Below are 16,628 nucleotides of genomic sequence, written 5' to 3' on the forward strand. Positions count from 1 at the left end.
CTCCTCCCCGAATGCCATCCCCACCCCCATCCCCGCCCCCATCCCCGTTTTTTCGGGTTCGGGGAATCCCCAAACCCGAAACTTCGGGGATCAACTTACCATCCCCGTTCCCATCTCCATTTCAAAAATAATAATATGGCAAGACGATGACGGATTCGGATATTTTCTCAAACCAAAACTTATTATTATATATTATTATTTGATATAATTTTAATATTAATATTAATATCAATATCAACAATAATAATATTATTAATATCTTAAAAATTATATTATTAATACTAATAATACTATTATTTTATTATTGATAATATATTTTCGGGGTGGGTTCGAGGATTTCGGGGATGGGGATAGTAATCTCATACCCGCCCCGAACTACATCGGGGATTTAAAAAAATCCCTGAACCCGAACCCAAACCCGAAAAAATCGGGGATCCTCATCCCCGTTTCGGGTTTTCTCCGCGGGACCCCAAACCCGCGGGGGAAATTGCCATCCCTAGATATGGACATCGTCAAGACATTGCTCATTAAGTTTAATGTGGATGCGGCTGTGAACGAGGAGAGTCACAAATTTAGTATTGGTCGAGACAAGCAAAGACGGTTTTTTAAAAATACCGTCGATTAATATGGCGACGGATTTTTAAAAAAACCGTCGATTAATATAACGACGGTGTGTATATAACCGTCGTTTATATTAGCGACGGTCTACATATAAATCGTCGCTAATAAGCGACGGTCTTCTTCGACAAAACCGTCGCTATGTGCGATGGGAGTTGAAAAACCGTCGTTTTGAAAAAGAGACGCTGACTTCAGTTACGGACGACCAAACCATCGTTAAATATTTATTAGCATTTATATATTCACTGCCACATTAAACATTTGAAAACAAATAATAAGAAATAAACGTGCTAGTAAATGTGAAGTAATTTTATTTTTATTAAAAATTAAAATTTGAAATTGATATTATTTGAAAATATAAACTACATTTAAGTGTTTATATTAGTTATATCATTTCATTTAATTTCAGTCGTGTTTTGAGTTCGATGTTATTATATATATTTAGTTTTAACTTCTCTGTATCTTATCAAGTAAAATATACTTTTTTGTAATATAATATTATATTTTCCAATTATTTAAAAAATATCATCATAAATTTTGTTATACGAATAAAATGTAATAATTATTTAATATTAATTATTTGTTAATTTTAATAAATAATTCTATATGTGAATCCAACTGCGGAAAACGAAACCATTTCCTAGCTCGGAGGAAGGTTCGATCTTCAGCTCCCGCTACGGTTATCGCTCATAATTTCCGGTAATACCTACTAGGTGTTGATTTCGAAATTGTGTAATTTACGACTTGTGATGCGATTCGTGAAATTTACGTGTTGATGACTTACGCGTGCTTCTCGTGTGTGTAGAAATACGAGGATCCAAGAGATTCTCGACACGGATAATCTAAAATGGTAAGTTAATCTCTAGATTTCGATGTCGCGACATTTCATAGGTTTTTAAGATTTTTGCCCTTTCTCGTGGTTTACAATAACTGATGTTGTTTGCTTCTGTATTGCCAGTCGGCGCTCTTCAATTTCCATTCTTTCCTAACTGTAGTATTGTTAGGCATCTGTGCGTGCACGTATGTAAAGATTCAATTCCCGGCACTTCTTGAGCAGAGAACTGGGTGAGTCTGCTTGTTATTGACTTATTGTTGATTTTTCGGATTCAAATTTCGGCAAACCATTTCTACGTTATGTGATCTTTACAATATTTGGGTTTATTATCTTCCATGTGACATTTTCCATGGACAGATTGGGGGATTTTAAAGATAAAGGTGATGCCAATCAGCTAACGCTCAACTATTATAAGCTATAGCACTATTGTGGCCCTTGATTCACTTGCATAATTATGCTAAGATTCGAGTGTCATTAGTACGGATGATAATTTGATAAACAACTATTCTTTTTAATTGCATTTGCTGAAGTGTTTTTGATGTCTTATGTCAAGTTCCGTTCTTGAGCCTGCATACTCCCTTGTGCTAATGATCTTTATATTTTAAAAAGTACCATTCCTCTTACAAAGGATTGGGCGAACAATTATAACTTAAATATTGGTTGAGCCTGGTGATGGAGTAGAATGACTGGACTAGTGGACTATGACCAACCAATCAGTAACTTCATCTATGTTAACGAGGTAAAGGATAGCTATTGCTTCATTGATCTAATTACCATGTCATTTACTGCTTCCAGGAGGAAATGGGTTGAAATTGTATGTGGTAAGACTAACTTATTTTTTCACAAACATTCTTCCTTCTGCCTTGTTTTGGTCACTATCAATTGACACTCAGCAATGATTCTACCAAAGTATATGCGTCATTGCAATCTCAGAGTACTAACCATTAGGACGTTGTAGTAGTTTCGACTTTCAGGACATAATGCCTAGGATAGATTATTTTTTGCGAAACTTAAGTTTCATAAACGATACCCTATATGTAAATAAATCTGAGCAATTCAAAGATTATCATACTTCATGCATTTTCTCAACGGTTCGCCCACACGAAACTCAAATTCTAAAATGATACGACAGTTTGTTATTTGCTGTCCTTTGGTGCCCATTGATGTAGTTCTGGAAATTATTTATGATAATGGTGGTTTATTTGTGATTATGGAGTCACAACCTATTAGTTCAGGACTTCTCCTATATGTTGATATCCTCAATATATTTCCTGTTGTAGTTTATAATTTTTACTCTGTCATATTTCTTCTACGATATATTTATGATCTTTGATTTTATTATTGGGCGTGTTTTTTTTATAAGTAAACACTTCTTCCTCACACAGTTTTAGTATGGCAGGTTTCGAGGTGTTTTCTGGAAGGCTGCTAGAATAGGTATCGTTAGCTAAATTTTATAATGTACAATGCTTGTTTTGCGGCGACTGAATTATTTGATTTATGTGATCATACTTCAAATGTATCATAATATCATAAGCACGCACTGAGTCACGACCATTGTTTACAATAGCTTGGCTCTTCAATTTTCTGAAACATCTGATATTATACTTATAGATAATGCCTCGAGTTTTAGAACCACGTCAAATAATCTTTATTCTTGAGTCCAGCCATCTTTGCCAAGATGGTTTTCAGTTGCTTAATTGTTATATGCTTCTATCATCTATGTGGGAGCAACAAATGATAATAACCATGCAATGTATCCACAGAAAGATTAGGATCACTTGTTTGTTTGTTTTTATTTTCCTTTTGATATGATATCCGTGCTCTATGAATTGTAAAACATTATAGTAAGAGATGTTTAGTGAGCTTTTCTCATGAATATTTGGTTCTTGTCTTTTCATCAACTTTCAATTTTTTCTACACAAATTCAAACTGGATTCTACTCCCTGCAACAGGTGAAAGACTGAGCCCTTGGGTGGCTGTAGGATGCTTCACTATGGGTGTTTCAATAATCTTTTTTTGAATAGGATCTGTGTGCTTAAGAAATAAGCTCCGATGACCAGATTGATTTTGCATTATTAATTACTCTGTTGTGTCGTGTAGTAAAAAGTTCTGTTAAGAGTTTATTTGGATGACACAAATACCATATTTAATTATGACTTTTGTCCAGTTGATACTAGTTTCATGAATCATCATTTTTTTTATTATCATTATTCATAATTTAAGATCAAAGTTGCAGTTTCTTGGTGTCTTTTGTAAAACTCGGTTTCTTTCATTACTAGAGAATAAATACATGCAACTCACTCATGTGCCCACATTTTAAGTGGCTTTGCTAAGTTTTTTTTAATGCATTATGTGAAAATTTAATAAAAATTAAGAGCAGTTTGGTTTTAAAAATGATGCATCAAGATGTTAGATTTATTTTTTTTACTTTCACCTGTTGTTTGATATAGCTGCCAGTAAAGATGTATATATGTTCGAGTAAATTAATAAAACAATAAATTTTTTCTATTAGAAAGTGACACACCAAGAAACTAAATTGATTTCTATAAGCCTCACTTAAGTAAAGCTTACTTAATATATGACTAGCAACTTGGCACACACGTTGCATGCGTGATATATTAAAATATTATATGTTACTCATATTTTGTTTATCAAGTGTAGCTATGATATTTACAAAATTAAATATGACATGAGATCTAGTAAGATGAATTTTCTACAATTATGAAATCTGAAAATGTAACAACATTTTATAATATGAAATAAAAAAAATAAAAAAAAATAATTTAATAAATAAATGAAACACAATCATATTTTTTGTTTGAAAGAGTTAAATCGAGGAACAAAATTATATCCATTATAATCGAATGTGTGATGGGTAATTTCGGAATTAAAAAAAGCTTTACCAAAAGTTAGTTACTGTGTATTAGGGTATATACCTTAATTAATAGTATAAATGATAAGTCCGGATTGGTTGATTCTATCCTACATGTAGACCACTATCCACATGATAGAATCAAAGACCCAAATTTAACCACACATATACGAGGTCCACTAATTTTTTTAAAATGACATATGTGTTCATCCAAATCATGTGGAGGTAGCATCGACTTAACCGTATAGATGGATGGATGGACAGATAAAGATTCGGGTTTATTTATATTTATCAACTTCTGTGATGGAACCCCGTGAGATGCCATCCAGCAAGCCTGTCTGGATTGAAGAAGTGCCCGTACATTCTATTGAAAAAGTACTCTTCATTGTTTTTGCATAATCCTCTTTTAATCTAAACGTTTCAGTTCTACTTCTTTCCTTATGATAGCTAGTTAGCTACTGTCTTTTTCTCAATGCTCGTGAGTCATTTGGAATTGGCTGTAAATTTTGAGAACAGAGCTGACAATTTAGCAACTGATACCATTATATTTTCACTTAAATGTTCTCCAGTGAAGTAGAAGTTGTAAATCGGTACATGCAATTATAGATTAATTTGAAATAAATTACTGCATTTATTAAATTGAACATTAATCTTGAACATCCTAATCTGAAATTAGTACATTCAATCTGTTTAGCAAGGAAAATTTTGAGGTTTTTATTCCGATCCCCACCACTAATTTCTAGTTTCATTATTTGCTTGGATTTTTCACCATAAGTAGAGATGTACTACTTGTATGGTCCGGAAAGAGAAGAATTCTGATACATGTTTCAAAAGATATAGACCTATGTTTTGTTTTGTTTTGTTCATGAATTTGCTCCAGAATGCGTGCAACCATCACAAATTATGCTGTCTCATGCATCTCCTAAAATGTGTGCCCCTTCATAAATTTCACATCAGGAGATCCATAGATTCCTACTACTGAATAGTTCCCTGTATGATGTGTGTATATTTATTTGAATGGAGAAGTTTTCTGATTCCAATGTACTTTTTTCCTTGTGAACAATTAATCAGTGGAGTTAGTTCTCATGAGAACTATAGTACACATGTTCTTTTCATAGCCATCAACAGATTCCGCACTCTGTTTAGTGTTTTCACTTTACACCAAAGGGTTGGCATGTGTGTGTTTAAATACAGAAGCAATTTAGTGAGTTGAAATAAAGGAGGTAGGAGCTTTCAAATTAGCAGTCACACAATTAACAACATAGATTGTTAGCTTATGCTTGAACCTTCGGAAAATCAGGATTCTCTCCTCTCCCCATTGAAAAACTGCTAGAATTATCTTCTTAATCGGTTTCTTCCCGTTTGTGTTGGTTATCACTTTCCTTGTAGCAGGTTCTTCTTTGCTTCCTTTAGCTGTGCCGTTTCTTTCCTCTACTGCTTCTTTGCTTTCTCCGGCTTCCGAGTCCGTCCCCCAGTGAAGAGGATAACTCCTTAAAAAAACCCTTCTAGTGTTGTAGTCTTCATAGCGAAACTCCGTGCCCTCATATAATTTTCATCCATGCCTTTGGTCTAAATATTCAAGATTGTTGGAACTCAAAGACAGCTCTTGTTTTATAGGTGCTTTTGAAAAGTGTTAGTGTGTGTTTGTATGTGCTGTATGCTGTGGGGACAGAGACTGTACTAAAATAATAGCTAATCAACTAATTAAGAACATATTTATATGATCAATTTGAGTATTATATCTATTGATTTGTCTTTCCTAGTGTTTTCTGCATGATTGGGTTTAATCGGGAATATTTACTCACTCTATGCTGTTGCATTTCCTAGGTAATGTTTTTTGTTTGATTCAAGTCCTGAATATGCTTTTGGAATACGTAATATTAGTTCTTGTCTAGCATTCTATTTGAACATAAAAATGAATCGAAGTAGAGATTATTAAATTATAGAAATTGTTGGGATGGTCCCGATCAAAGGCAAAATTAGAGCTTGACATCTTGGATGGGTATGATTTTGGAGGAATTTATTAGCAATTTCTCCGTGTAATGAGAGTAGTATTAAGATGATTGATTTTTTTGTGAAGTTCTCGTGCATCAAGTTGTTGATATTGCGTCGTTTGATTTGATTGACTAGATGAGCTTTAAAAAGAGATGTAGATCATAATGAGTAAGTACTGTCTTCGATGAGAAATGTTAGGAACAAAGAAATGGTGAGATTGACAGCAGCCCTTCATGTCCACACATCGCTTAGTACTGAAACTTCGTGTTGACACAATTATAAGAAAATAAAGTTATACTTTGACTAAAAACTATAATTTTTGACATGATGATGAATATTTGATTCTTACATAGATCTAGTCCAAATAGAATTTATGTTGTTATATGCGCAACTTAAATAATCTGATCGTCACTGAATCTGAAAAAGAATTAGAAATTGGAAAACATATTTTCAAGTGAACCCGAGGAGATTTGTACACCCAATTTCAACCTTTATTTGTGTAAATTATAAAAAAAAAATGTTAAAAGTACATAAAAATAACCAAATTTTAACAGCTTGCCATCGACGGCAATACCAACAATGTCACTATCTTGTGCCAACGTATAGCAGGGGCAAGGCACGTCGAAAGCGATTACCATTTGCAAATTTTAACATTTTTTATTTAATCAAATGATTTTTTTGTTTTATTTTAATTGAACATTGATTTTGCAGATATACGTTAGCGTTCACACAATACATACATTTACATTTGATATTCGCAATTCGGCGCAATTCCATGACTTTTGTTGAGGAAAATGAATCTTTATTCGGTCGATTTTATCAAATGTTTTTGGAAACTCAATTCATCAATTAGAAAGCTGTAGTGTCAAGAAAAACAAAAACTTGTGGCAGACGGTCTCACGTGTCGTATTTTATGAGACATATATCTTATTTGGGTCATCCATGAAAAAGTATACTTTTTATGCTAAGAGTATTACTTTTTATTGTGAATATCGGTAGGGTTGATCGTCTCACAGATAAAGATTCGCTGGTCAAGAAAACTATAGCTTCCGAAACTTTTGTTGTTTGTGATGGATGTCCTTCTCGAAATTCTGGAAACAACAACGATTCTTTAAGTCGAGGCAAGGATAAATCCTTTATCCGCAAGACGATATTGTCCGTATACAAGTGCTTTACGTTAACGGCAATCGTCCCTAAAATACAACGACTAGTATCGAGATCGTTGCTCTTGATTATCAACGAACAACTTATGCAGAATGATTTCAAGTGATTGAAATAAAATTTGCAGCAATATGCAATGCCAAAATCGATGAAAAAAAAAGTGCGCAAAAGAATGCAGGTAAAGGATATTTATAGAGCCACAAGGCTTGGCTCGAATGAGCACAATCTTTCGTACAAAGGTGCAATCTTTGTGTGAATAGTCATGTTGTTTCGGTGAAAGAATGCAACCACTGGAGTAGAGACACACTCTATGGATGAATGGACACCCATTCATGTATGCAATGTTTTGAATTTGCGTGTATGGTGTTTCGCGCATTCAGAACCAGAGGCGCGTGCGTGTGTTTAATTCACCGAAACCTAGCCTAGTAGGCTCTCCTCCTTCTAAAAGCTTTGGTACCCCTTGGAGCCCAAACTCTTAGTCCACACTAGAACTAATAAGGAAGGAAGATCTTTCTCAAAGCTTTGGGACAACCACATTTTCATTTTATTCACATTTTCTCTAACAACTTTCTACTCGTGGAATTGTTGGACTTTTTTTTTAATGCTGGAATTGTTGACTTTAATCATAAATACATGCGTTTGAAAGTGTGGATAATTCATTTGCAGCACAAAAACTTAAACCCGACAATTTTCCGGGGCATAAATCTTGTAAAGTGGAAAGTTTTTAATTTAAAAGAGATGAACCAGTTTCGATGCTACGAAGAAATAATATAATTTGTATGTGATATAGTTATGTTCAAATTTGTGAAAGATCGTTGTATGAAGTCACCAATCTTACCAAAAGGAAATCTAACTAACATAACTACCATACACTACAAAAGGAAACATTGTCCCCTTTAAAAAATTCCCTCCCACACATTCTTTTAATGGAAGAAGTGAAGAATCCCACCTATTTTCCCTCCACTTTAACCGGAGTCTGAACCATTTTCCAAGGCAATATCAATCCTCCATTGCTTCACAACCAATGGCATCTCCATTCAGAAAATGAAATTCTATTGTTGGACTGATATAAAATTGACTTTAGTTTTCAGATAACCATTTTTTTTACCTTCGATTCTATCAGTCTACGTCTCCACGTATGTGGGAAGAAATAAAAAACTGTGTACAAGTTGCAGAGATTTCGCGAGGAGGGAAAGGCGCGAAGAAATGGCGGTGGCATTTACGGGAACTTTGGATAAATGCAAGGCTTGTGATAAAACTGTATATTTTGTTGATTTGTTATCTACAGATGGGATGAATTATCATAAGTCTTGCTTCAAATGCAGCCATTGTAAAGGGACTCTGGTGGTATGTAATCTTTATTTTTAGCCCAACCCTGGTGGCGAGGATTCAAATCGATTGGCATACAGATTAAATTTTGCAATGTTGTTTTGCAGATGAGCAACTACTCTTCCATGGATGGAGTTCTCTATTGCAAGCCTCATTTTGAACAACTTTTCAAGGAGTCGGGAAATTTTAGCAAGAATTTTCATGCTTGTAACACATTTTTTTTTTCATTTCAATCAAGTTTTATTCATCCCTTATACTATTCTTGATCACAGTAAAGTTTAATACATTCATATTTTCTTGCTAAATGTTGTATTATTCTTTACATTCTTATAAATGTTTCAGCTGCAAAATCCGAGAGGGAAAGTTCTTTGGTATGTTGTTCGTTTTTCGTTCTTAATTTCCGTAAACACCTATAAAATGCAATAAAATGATATCTCAGAGAAGAAAAACACATATTTTCCCATTTTTACAAGATTTTTATAACATTACATTATATGCAGACAAAGACACCTAGTAAGGTTTCAGCAATGTTCTCTGGAACTTTGGACAAATGCTCTGCTTGTAAAAAGACTGTTTACCCTCTGGAAAAGGTATCTAAGCGAAAACATGTTTTCTGATATAGTTTATAAATGATTTTACTGAGTTTATACATCATTTTTTCTCTTAATATTTGGTGTATTCAAAAAATTATCTTAAATACCCTTTTGACTAATAATTATAAATTCTGATAAAAGATGACAATGGAGGGAGAATCGTTTCACAAATTATGCTTCAAGTGTGCTCATGGAGGATGCCCTCTTACACACTCATCGTATGCTGCATTGGACGGGATCTTATACTGCAAGGTTCATTTTCAACAGCTATTCATGGAGAAGGGAAATTACCAACATGTTCTCGATTCCGCTACTAATAAAAGGAGTAGTGGTGTAGAGCTGATAGAGTCCACAGAGACCAAGACCGAGACCATCGATCACGAGCAGTCGGAGGATAATGAAGATGGTCATTCAAAATCCGATCTCGAACCCGAATCTGAGAAGACACAAGAACAAAGTTCATGAAAAGAGTTTATAATTTTTTTTAGTTGTTGCTGTGAATCATGAAAGTTTTCGAATATCTTCTTGTTTTAATTTTTCTATTCTTGATTTGAGACAAATTAAAATATTATTTTATGTATTATAACTGAAGAAAATGCTTTTATACAATTTATTAGTCTGGGGCACGTTTTATTTACATTAAATTAGAGTTATATATGTAGATTAACAGAACTGTTGATTTTTAACTTAAATTTTTTTAGCTTAGGTTTGGTGACTTATACATTATTTTTATATATAATATACTATATATTGTCGGTACTATGATATTATAAAAATATATATTTGTGTTTGGTACGTAAATGCATGCTGCATATTTAAGACATTTTTTTAGCAGCCCACAAATTCATGACAATAATTGAGTCAATATTTGTTGATTTCATCTCTGGTGAATTTGGATTGAAACTTGGATAAAGGTAGAGCGATGCAGCAAGATTTTAATGCGTAATATTTTCAAGTTTTAACATCTGTTTTATGTCTTTGTTCATACACTTAAAAAACCAGTCTATTCGGAAAGACCAAAGGATAGGTCGGACTCGGAACTACCGGTCAGTTCGGAGCTTCAGAACCCACGCAGTCAGCAAAGCAGTAACGCATCCAATGAGCATCGACACGTAGTAGTTCGGAGCTAATTTCGAACCGTGAGGTGTCAAGAAGCGGGTGACACGTACAGTTCGAACATGAATTACGTTTCAAGAATTAGTTTTTTTCGACATATGATTGATTAGATTTGGGGTTTTTACCTTTTGCCATCATCATATTTATGATATATGAGAGTTTTAATGAGCGAATTTGGAGGATTTTAAAATTTTATGGAGTGTGTTTTCTTAATGTAATAAGAACGATAGTGCCAATTCCAAACATGATCCTTTTTTTTTTGTACGTTTCTGGAAGTAAAATGAAGTTTCGGAATTGAGCTGGGAATAAACATTTGATGGTATAAAATAATTTGTTTAGTAAATTATATGATTTCTTTTGAAATAAAAATTAGATAAAAAATACTTTGATTTACATATTACGGCAGCAGTTGGATGTCACTAAAATGATTATAGTTAAACAAGTGAAGTTTGAGAGGTAATTTAGTGTGTGTGTGTGTGTGTCTCTCTCTATATATATATATATATATATAGGCATGATCCCGACTAGATTTAACCGGTCGAGGATTATAAAATAATGGAAACCAAACCAATCTGATAACACATCGGGTTGAACTGGTTTCGGATTTACTATAATCCAATCTAAAACCGAGTCATAACAAAACAAGTTATTGACCGAATTAGAAAAGAGCAGGACCGAATTGAGATCGGATGGAAATCAATTTTTTTGTCATCAATTAATATGTACATAAACGCCTCTTATTAAGCAATATAATTGAAAATTAAATATACAATTTTTTTATATGTAGAACTGACAATTAATAAACAACAAAATACTTAAAAAAAATTAAAGAAAAACAAGTTCCAAACCGGATTGGAGCCGATTCTGGATCAGAGAGAACCAGATCGTTGGGTACCAGACATGATTAATTAGATTATCAATGCAACAAAACATCTGATTCGTACACCTAGTGTGGGGGCAATATTTTGATTGTGCAAACACCTAGCTTGCCCGTGAAAAAAAAATGCATATACATGGCCTTTTCAAGTGTACAAATCATAGATCAAATACAAATAATCTATGCAAGGGAGAAATGGTCAGAGAACTCCATCGTTCTTGTCCAAGAAAAGAGCTGCACACTGCTTCATCGTGTCTTCGGGGCTAGTAACTGATAAAAAATGAAAAGATCAACTCAAAATGTCACGAAAAGCCATAGTTGAAATACAAATGACATGAAATGTATCGAGTACATAGAGTGAAGGGAAAATATGAGATAAATTTGACCTGTGTGGCCTATGGTTCTCTCGGACTCATATATCTCAAAATCATTTCCACCCTGTTCAAGTTAAAAAGAAAAGAAAAATCTCACAGGTTGTCTAAAGTCGAAGCGGCGTATGTCACGCCAAAAGAATGATTGATCCTTTTCTTAGTGCAGTCAGTTAAAACAAATGTTCTACAAAATCAACGGTCGGTAACTTGCAAATTTCACAAGTAGAAAACAAGAGAATTAATAGCACATGATGGCTAGATAAAATACCTTGCAAGTCTTGTCTCCAAAGAAGTGAATTTCATTAAATTTGTCAAGATATCTCAAGCAATATGTCTTGTCCCATCCTCGCGGGAAAACCTGTCGCAATATGATAACATCAGCAATAAATAGTATATCGTGAAACAGTCGATGTTTCTTACATCAAAGCTGATTTGGCCCCCGATGGAAAACGTTAGGTTGAAATGGGCAAACTTCTCACAGAGAACAGACACCATTTTTGAGCGTATGTTGTGAATCTGATTAAATACAAACTCTTTCCATCAGAAACAAACTAAAACGAGACTAGTTTCTACAATAAAGATACGGAGAGATTAAATCAGAAAATGAGTTCTTATGATAACAATAAACTCTTGAAATTTATATATATGAATGAAAAATATTTGGTCCCTCATCTTTTTAACTGTTAATATCTGTGTTCCACAGATTTTTTTTAACTGTTAATATCTGTGTTCCACAGATATACCTTGTCATACTTTTCAAAGACATCTCGCTCTTCCTGACTGCAGTTTCTTCCAATTGGAGATACATTAAGCATCCCGCTTCGAAATTCAATAAATGTTCCCCTAGAAGAAGAAAGAATAACCAAACAGACCCATCATAGATAAGAAGTTACTTGATAAGCTTTACTTTACTTACCTTTTGATAGGAATTTCTAGATCAGCAATATAGTGGAGAGTGAAGTTGATAAATTCCTGCACCATTGTTTGCGATATACCAATAAAAAAGTTACCAAAAAACACATTGTAACATATTATCGTCAAAAAAGTTTAAAAGATTATATGGTTAAAAAAAGACCAACTCGTAGCACACATCATGGTGCTTTGCATTTAAAAAACGAACCACAAAAATCAGACCAACCATAAAAAGCTCTATTGCCATTAGAGATATTCTTTTCTTCAAAGACAGTCCTAATATTGAGATTTTTCAAAAATCAAACAACTTTAATCACGACCCTTAAGATATGATTCTTGAACTATAATAAATAAGTTCAGAAACAATTTGGCAAGTACTAACCTTGAGCTTCTCGTCTCCAAGAAAAGATTTCAGGCTCTGCATCGAGATAGATACTATGGTTAAATTAAGAAGTGGCTAAAAAATGTAAAATTTAAGAAGTTTAAAATGAAGAAAGTCTACCACCATTTTAATAATACATCTATCCACGTTCAACATGTAGTTCTCCAACACAGGACTGACGTGACAGATACAGCAGCCTTTTTTCAAAAAACTATATTCAAGTAGTCCAATTATCAGTTGATACCTGTGTTCCAATCAACATGCCATCCTTGTAAGCCACAAGGCCATTCTCAGCGAACACATAGTCGTAGTCACTAATAACTGCACAGGTAAAGAATATATACCATCTTCAGAATGTTGAGAGTGAAGACAGCCACGTTTAATTATGACATCACAACACAGTTGCAAAATAATAAATTGAAAGAGCTATTAAATATTGAGAATGAATAAGTAACGGTACTTTAAAGCAACATTATATGATAGATTTCCAAATTTAATCCAGCATAAAAAATCAAATATAGACATTTATTTTGGCATCGCTAACGTGAGGATATTGAGAACATCTCATCATGCTGTTCCTTCTTTCGTTGCAATGGACATATCAAAATGCTGGGGGAAGGGGGTGGGGACTCATGGCTACAAGTTCCTGATTCACCAAGCTAAATAAATGATCAAGCATTTGAGACCAGGTCTAACTGGAAGGTGACCTGTTTGCCCAAGCTGTTCTGATATTTTAACAATGTCGGATCCTCCAACAACACCTACCATAACAACCTGGAATAAAAAGATTACATTGATTAAAGCACCATTTTCTACTTTCTACGTGATTTTTTTAAAAAGGGAACCATGATTGAAGAAGAGACATTATTACATTATCCTACATTGGGATCATGAGCTACTTAATTAATAAGTTTAATACCTTCCGAAGTTCCCGCATAAATTCTAGCATCTTAGTAGTAGTCACCTATAAAGACATATTAAAATCATAAATTGAATCAGGAAAATCTTAAAAATCAGTAATAATGGGCATGAATTTCATTGAAACTGCCAAGAAAAACCAGTATATGTCATGTATTGCATATGTGCCACTTCAAAGCCATCGAGTACATATATCATACATCATATATTGCATATGCACCGCTTAAAAATACCGAGTAAAACTACATACATCATATATCATGTAAGCACCGCTTCGAAACTGCCAAGTACAACTATCATACGTCATACGAGCACCGCTTCAAACCTAGCCATTCACTCATTTCACTCCATGTAATCCATGGCTTCTCATCATCCACAAACTACTCAGTCTCGAGCATCGATACATCAATTTTTTGCAGCTAAACACAGGGAATTTTAGCATCATATCTAGTGTACACACAAGATGCATTGATCATCACTACATCACATAATGTTTTTCGTGCATAAAGAAAACCCCATAATTCCGCCTGTGCTTTCTCAGAAAAAACTGTATTATTATCACTATATAAAATTAAGAAAGCAAATGGCCACAGCTCTTGAATTATTAAATTAAAACGACAAACAATTCATTTACTTGAATCGGAAAAATATTCTTCACACTAATCGAATCATTCATGGTAAGAAATCCTAAAAATTCACGTTAAACCAAAAATGAAACCTTTCTGGGAGCAGTAAGAGTTCCGTCGACATCAAACAGGGCAATCAAACCGGATTTCTTGACAACATCCATGACCAAAATGAACAGCTTTTTTCCCCTGAAATCCCAAGTTTTTGTCTTATCTCTCCAGATTCAAAATATTAACAAAAAAACAGAATATTCAGTTCAAAAAGCATAATTACCTATGAAGATGAAGAGAGAGCGCTGAAAGCAATACACGGAAGAGATCTCAATAAGACTGGCCGTTACTTGGCTCTGTGGAGTGAGACATTTATAGTAACGAGTGAAATTTCAATTTGGCCACTATATTATCGTGATTTCTATATAACCCCCTGTAGTTTCTAATATTGTCCCTTTGCCATGTTTTAAGCAATCAGCTTAGTTTGATACATGAGATAAAGAGATATTGATAAATAATCATCTTTATCTTATGTTTGATACTTTTTTAAAAAGATGGATCCTTGATAAATAAATTTTTAGAAAGATAAAACGTCCATTCTATTAGACGTGATAATTTTAATTTAATGATAAAATACACTACAAATGACTTAATTGTCATCAATTTATAAATCTATGTTAGTAGGCAGAAATTAAAATCAAATAAATATTTTTATTTATTTTTATATATTATATAATATGATAATTATATAAATGAATTCGAGATAATTATATAAATAATTTTTATAAATATCAATAAAATTATTAGTATCACTCGATTAACCTTAAAAATTGATATTTGACTTGACTCACAAAATCAAGGGCTCAATTATCATATTATATAACATATAAAATTAGGTAAAAATAAATAAATCATGCAAGCACTATCGGCGCATGAACAAATAAGAAATATGTAGTAAAGCAACAACTTTGAAATTATAAAATTTATTATGATAAGGTTAATTTTGTCATTACAATCTAATATATAAATTTAATCACTCTTATTAAAATCATATCAAACATTAAATATAATATCATATATTTTATTTATCATTAACTTATCTTTATATTATATATCACATATTTATCCTATCATATATATCAAATTATGTTAATGTATATGAATTTTTAATTTTGACTAAATATTTTGATAAATGAGTTTTAACATAAAAAGATATATGTTTGATATTTTATTTGGAAAAATTATTTTATCGTATACATCGAATCATGTAAGATTTTGTTTGATAAATACTATTTAATATTTAGTTATATTTAAGTTGATATATATGTTGAAGATTAATAGGAATAAATCATTTTAAAATGTAGTGTGTGGTCAAAATATAATATAATAATTGAGTAATTTTTTTAAGAAGAGGGTCAAAATTGAATTAAAAGTGAGTCATATTGAGAAGTACAGAAATTCATAAAAAGCACCTTTTTTTAGAAGATTTTAAAAATATTATGATATTTGTTATTAAACATGGTATTATCGGAGAAACGTTAATGTAATTAATGAAAGATAACGTGAACTATTAAGATAGCTCGGGAAAAACTAAAATCATATTTTATTAGATATATATCTTATTTGGATATCTGTGAAAAAATGTGAGTTTTTATGCTAAAATTATTACTTTTATTGTGAATATCAGTATGATTGACCCGTCTCACAGATAAATATTCGTGAAACCGTCCTCACAAGAGACCTACTCTAATATTTTAACACCAAAATTGTTATATCTAAATATCAAATCAAATAGGAAGGTTTGTTGTAATAGACGTAGTATTTGAAAACGATACATAAATTTTCTTAAAATTACCAATATGAGAGACCAAATAACAATTATTTCAACATATTTGTTAATTTTGTACATTAAGTACTATTTGATCAAAAAAATGAGATGATGGATGATTCTTGACATACAGATAACATAATATTTATATCTATAATTCTTTACGAAGTTTAAGTCAAATATCGAATGAAATAATTAATAACT

General features: G+C 32.6%; 3 protein-coding genes across 5 annotated transcripts; 2 read left to right on the forward strand and 1 right to left on the reverse strand.

Annotated features, from left to right (window-relative positions):
• The first annotated feature begins 1,212 nt into the window (after positions 1–1,212).
• Positions 1,213–3,629, forward strand: LOC140812913 (uncharacterized). 2 transcript variants are annotated; one of them, XM_073171294.1, is made up of 5 exons: positions 1,213–1,317; positions 1,424–1,468; positions 1,577–1,683; positions 2,853–2,887; positions 3,406–3,629. In XM_073171294.1, exons 2-5 carry the CDS (start codon positions 1,466–1,468, stop codon positions 3,471–3,473), a joined length of 213 nt encoding a protein of 70 aa, XP_073027395.1. In that variant the 5' UTR covers positions 1,213–1,317; positions 1,424–1,465; the 3' UTR covers positions 3,474–3,629. The 2 variants fall into 2 exon arrangements, with proteins under 2 accessions (XP_073027395.1, XP_073027396.1); XM_073171295.1 differs by having other exon boundaries at positions 1,232–1,331.
• A 4,698-nt stretch (positions 3,630–8,327) lies between these two features.
• Positions 8,328–10,023, forward strand: LOC140812205 (LIM domain-containing protein PLIM2c-like). 2 transcript variants are annotated; one of them, XM_073170428.1, is made up of 5 exons: positions 8,328–8,828; positions 8,918–9,017; positions 9,153–9,181; positions 9,311–9,400; positions 9,545–10,023. In XM_073170428.1, exons 1-5 carry the CDS (start codon positions 8,688–8,690, stop codon positions 9,866–9,868), a joined length of 684 nt encoding a protein of 227 aa, XP_073026529.1. In that variant the 5' UTR covers positions 8,328–8,687; the 3' UTR covers positions 9,869–10,023. The 2 variants fall into 2 exon arrangements, with proteins under 2 accessions (XP_073026529.1, XP_073026530.1); XM_073170429.1 differs by having other exon boundaries at positions 9,156–9,181.
• A 1,483-nt stretch (positions 10,024–11,506) lies between these two features.
• On the reverse strand, positions 11,507–15,030 carry LOC140812002 (phosphomannomutase-like). The gene is made up of 12 exons (XM_073170157.1): positions 14,880–15,030; positions 14,698–14,794; positions 13,981–14,025; positions 13,769–13,835; positions 13,306–13,382; positions 13,062–13,097; positions 12,684–12,739; positions 12,511–12,610; positions 12,188–12,283; positions 12,036–12,125; positions 11,783–11,834; positions 11,507–11,666 (listed from the first exon to the last, which is right to left on the reverse strand). The coding sequence occupies exons 2-12, from the start codon at positions 14,767–14,769 to the stop codon at positions 11,596–11,598; spliced, it is 762 nt and encodes a 253-aa protein (XP_073026258.1). The 5' UTR covers positions 14,770–14,794; positions 14,880–15,030; the 3' UTR covers positions 11,507–11,595.
• Positions 15,031–16,628: the final 1,598 nt, after the last annotated feature.

Source organism: Primulina eburnea, chromosome 14 (assembly GCF_022965805.1).
Source record: "Primulina eburnea isolate SZY01 chromosome 14, ASM2296580v1, whole genome shotgun sequence".
NCBI classification, from domain to species: Eukaryota; Viridiplantae; Streptophyta; class Magnoliopsida; order Lamiales; family Gesneriaceae; genus Primulina; species Primulina eburnea.

Bases quoted from the DNA above. Each gene is read 5' to 3' on its own strand.
- LOC140812002 (XM_073170157.1), bottom strand. From the start codon at position 14,769: ATGGATGTTGTCAAGAAATCCGGTTTGATTGCCCTGTTTGATGTCGAC. The intron at 13,836-13,980 runs GTATTAAACTTA...TTTTTATTCCAG, and splicing joins TTATGCGGGAACTTCGGAAG to GTTGTTATGGTAGGTGTTGT. The intron at 13,098-13,305 runs GTATCAACTGAT...ATCTCGATGCAG, and splicing joins GCATGTTGATTGGAACACAG to AGCCTGAAATCTTTTCTTGG.
- LOC140812913 (XM_073171294.1), top strand. The intron at 1,684-2,852 runs GTGAGTCTGCTT...TTAGTATGGCAG, and splicing joins CTTCTTGAGCAGAGAACTGG to GTTTCGAGGTGTTTTCTGGA. The intron at 2,888-3,405 runs GTATCGTTAGCT...TCCCTGCAACAG, and splicing joins CTGGAAGGCTGCTAGAATAG to GTGAAAGACTGAGCCCTTGG.
- LOC140812205 (XM_073170428.1), top strand. From the start codon at position 8,688: ATGGCGGTGGCATTTACGGGAACTTTGGATAAATGCAAGGCTTGTGAT. The intron at 8,829-8,917 runs GTATGTAATCTT...GTTGTTTTGCAG, and splicing joins ATTGTAAAGGGACTCTGGTG to ATGAGCAACTACTCTTCCAT. The intron at 9,401-9,544 runs GTATCTAAGCGA...TTCTGATAAAAG, and splicing joins CTGTTTACCCTCTGGAAAAG to ATGACAATGGAGGGAGAATC.